The 3,689-nt window shown below is 56.0% G+C and overlaps 1 protein-coding gene across 1 annotated transcript in view; it reads left to right on the plus strand.

Annotated features, from left to right (window-relative positions):
- The first annotated feature begins 386 nt into the window (after positions 1 to 386).
- Positions 387 to 3,689, plus strand: part of LOC128849725 (guanine nucleotide-binding protein-like 3-like protein) — an 11,973-nt gene continuing 8,670 nt past the window's right edge. Inside the window, exons 1-5 of the mRNA XM_054052232.1 lie at positions 387 to 569; positions 1,805 to 1,842; positions 1,975 to 2,067; positions 2,162 to 2,266; positions 3,589 to 3,648. Coding sequence (XP_053908207.1) covers positions 557 to 569; positions 1,805 to 1,842; positions 1,975 to 2,067; positions 2,162 to 2,266; positions 3,589 to 3,648 — 309 coding nt within the window. The 5' untranslated portion in view covers positions 387 to 556. The remainder of the gene's footprint in view (positions 570 to 1,804; positions 1,843 to 1,974; positions 2,068 to 2,161; positions 2,267 to 3,588; positions 3,649 to 3,689) is intronic.

Below are 3,689 nucleotides of genomic sequence, written 5' to 3' on the forward strand. Positions count from 1 at the left end.
ATTCTGGGATGGTTCTGTTGCTCTCTACATGGCTCCAGGTGATTCTGGGAGGCTCCTGGGGCTCTCTACAGGGCCCCAGGGGATTCTGGGAGGCTCCTGGGACTCTCTACAGGGCTCCAGGGGATTCTGGGAGACTCCTGGGGCTCTCTAAAGGGCCCCAGGGGATTCTGGGAGGCTCCTGGGGCTTTCTACAGGGTTCCAGGGGATTCTGGGAGCCTCCTGGGGCTCTCTACAGGGCACCAGTGGATTCTGGGAGGCTCTTGGGGCTCTCTACAGGGCACCAGTGGATTCTGGGAGGCTCTTGGGGCTCCCTACAGGGCACCAGGGGATTCTGGGAGGCTCCTGGGGCTCTCTACAGGGCTCCCAGAGATTCTGGTAGGCTCTTGGGGGTTTCTACAGGGCTCCAGGGGAATCTGGGAGGGTCCTGGGACTCTCAGGACCCCTTTAGGGCTACTCAACACCCATTTATGGAGAAGGGCGGTGGCAATTTTGAGTGTCGCGCCTGAAGTGACGTCACCAGCGCGACAGACCGAAGAGTGCCTCAGGCGTGAGGGCCATGACCCGATCCCGTGAGTGCGGGGAGGGAAAAAGGGGACCCGAAGGGGATTTTTGGGGTCCCTGAGGGGGATTTAGGGAGAACGGAGAGGATTTAGGGGTCTTTGAGGGGCATTTAGGGGGCAGAGGGGAGAGACTGGGGGTCAGGGAGGGGATTTGGGGAGTCCCTGAGGCGGTTTGGAGAGCGCAGAAGGGGGATTTGGGGTGGGGAACAGTGAGTTTTGGGGGGGTTGGGAGTGAATTAGAGGGCAAAGAGAGGATTTGGGGGTCCCTCGGGGTGAACTGGGGACAGGGAGGGGGGTTAGGGGGCAGAGGGCGGGTTTGGAGGGGGCGAGAGGGGATTTGGGGGTCCCTGAGGGGTACAGAGAGGGGATTTGGGGGGCAGAAAGGGGGTGTTGGGAGACACAGAGGGGATTTGGGGGTCCCTGAGGGTGAATTGGGAGGCAGAGAGGGGGTTGAGGAGGTTTGGAGGGAAAAAGAGAGCATTTGGGGGTCTCTGGGGGGATTTGGGGTGCACAGAGGAGGTGTTTAGGGGGAACAGTGGCTTTTGGGGGTTCTTGTGGGGCAGAGAGGGGATTTGGGGGTCCCTGAGGGTGAACTGGGGGGCAGAGAGGGGGATTGAGGAGGTTTGGATGGAAAAAGAGAGCATTTGGGCGTCCCTGGGGGGATTTGGGGGACACAGAGGAGGTGTTTAGGGGAGAACAGTGGCTTTTGGGGGTTCTTGTGGGGCAGAGGGGATTTGGGGGTCCCTAAGGGGGATTTGGGGGGCAGAGGAGTGATTGGGGGTCACAAGGGAGGGTTTTGGGGTCCCTAAGAGGAGATTTGGGGGTCCTTGAGAGTGAATGGGGGTCAGAGAAGGGGATTTCGGGGACAGAGAGGGGGATTTGGCGACATGATGGGATTTGAGGGTCCCTGGATGAGAACTGGGGGGCAGAGAGTGGATTTGAGGTGGCAGGGAAGGGATTTGGGGGTCCCTGAGGGTGAATCAGGGGCACAGAGGGTCGGTTTTGGGGGGCAGAGGGGGTGTTGGGTGGAAAGAGAGAGGATTTGGGGGTGCTTGGGGGGACAGAGGAGGGGATTAGAGGACAGAGGAGGTGATTTGAGGGGGAGAAAGGGCGCGCGAGCCAAGTTTGGGGGTTCCTGAAGGAGATTCGGGGGGTAGAGAAGGGATTTTGGGGTCCCTAAGGGGGATTTGGGGGGCCCTGAGGGTTTTTTGGGGGCCCCCCTTTAGTCTCATCCCTCCCCACAGGGCGCCAAGTTGAGGCCGCCCGCAAGAAGCGGCTCCAGGTGAGTTTGGATCCCCCCCCCCGGGCTGATTTTGGGGTGTTTTTCCAAGTTTTTTGGGTGTTTTTCCAAGTTTTTGGGTGCTTTTCCAAGTTTTGGGGTACCCCCCACCCCCAAAATCTCCCCCCTCCCCAGGGCAAAGGCACGAGGAAGAAAGCGCCGGCGTTGCCGCAGCTCAGCAGCTTCGCCGCCCACATCCGCCAGCGAGCGGAAAACAAGCGGAAAAAGGTAATTATAACCCCCCCAAAAAAGGGGTAAATTTCGGGGTGTCCACCCAAAAAAAAAGCGTGGGGATCCCCCTTTTTTTATCCCTTTTCCCAAGGCGGCGGAGGCGCAGCAGCGGCAGCAAGAGGCACGGCAGGCGGAACTGGGGGCACGGCGGCAGCGCCAGACCCTGCGGCAGCAACGGGGGACGTCGGGGAGTCGGGTGAGAGGTTTTGGGGTACCCCCCCCCCCGATTGCGGGGAGGCAGTCTTCAAACTCAGGAGGAATTGGAGAGATTTGGGGGAAATTTGAGGGGTTTGGGGGAAATTTGAGGGGTTTAGGGGAAATTTGAGCAAAATTTGGGGGAAACTTGAGGGGTTTGGGGAAATTTGAGCGAAATTTGGGGGAAATTTGAGGGGAATTTGGGGGAAAACGAGGGGTTATGGGGGAATTTGAGGGGAATTTGGGGGAAACTTGAGGGATTTAGGGGAAATTTTGGGGGAAATGAGGGATTTAGGGAAAATTTGAGGGGTTTAGGGGGAATTTGGGGGAACTTGAGGGATTTGGGGGAAACAAGGGGTTCAGGGAAAATTTGAGGGGTTTAGGGGGAATTTGGGGGAACTTGAGGGATTTAGGGGAAATTTGGGGGAAACGAGGGGTTTAGGGAAAAATTTGAGAAGAATTTGGGGGGAAACGAGGGGTTTAGGGAAAATTTGAGGAGTTTAGGGGAAATTTGAGGGGAATTTGGGGGGAACTTGAGGGATTTAGGGGAAATTGGGGGGGAACTTGAGGGTTTTAGGGGAAATTTGGGGGGAAACGAGTGGTTTAGGGAAAATTTGAGAGGTTTAGGGGAAATTGAGGGGAATTTGGGGGGAATTTGAAGTATTTGAGGGGGGTTGGATGGATTTCGGGGAATTGGGGGGATTTGGGGGAAATTGGAGGGATTGGGGGAAATTCGGGGGAAACTTGAGGGATTTGGGGGGAATTGGAGGTATTTGAGGGGGTTTGGATGGATTTGGAGGGATTTTGAAGGGACTGGAGGGATTTGCGAGGAATTGGGAGAATTGCAGTGATTTGGAGGGAATTTCTGGGAAATTTGTGGCAAGTTTGTGGGATTTGGGGGGAATTTATGGCATTTCACACAAGTTTGAGGGATGAATTGGCTTTGAGGAATTTGGGAGGAACTTGGGGCGAACGTGAGGGATCTGTGAATTTGAGGGGAATTAGGTGGGAATTAGAAACAATTTGGGTAAATTTGAGAGGAATTTGAGGCAAATTGGAGAGATTTCTGGTAAATGGAACGTGAATATTTAGTTTTTAATCTTGGGGTCCCCCCTATAAAATGGGGAGTCCACGGGAAGAGTGGCAGCGCAGGAGGAGATGTTGGAGTAAGAGCTGTAGAAGAGGGGGATTGGGGTAGTTTTGGGGTACTTTGGGGGACCCAGAGGGTGTTTAGGGGTTCAGGAGGGTTTTGGGGTCCCCCCCAGGTTGCTATGAGGGGGTCCCCAATCTTGGGGTCCCCCCTACAACCTGCGACACCCACAGGAGGTGACGGCACAACCGGAGGAGGCATCGCTGCAGCATTGCAGTCGGGATTTGCTCAAGGTGAGGTTTGGGGGGGAAGTTTAGGGGAGGTTTTTTGGGGG

Source organism: Cuculus canorus, chromosome 32, assembly GCF_017976375.1.
Source record: "Cuculus canorus isolate bCucCan1 chromosome 32, bCucCan1.pri, whole genome shotgun sequence".
Classification (NCBI taxonomy): Eukaryota; Metazoa; Chordata; class Aves; order Cuculiformes; family Cuculidae; genus Cuculus; species Cuculus canorus.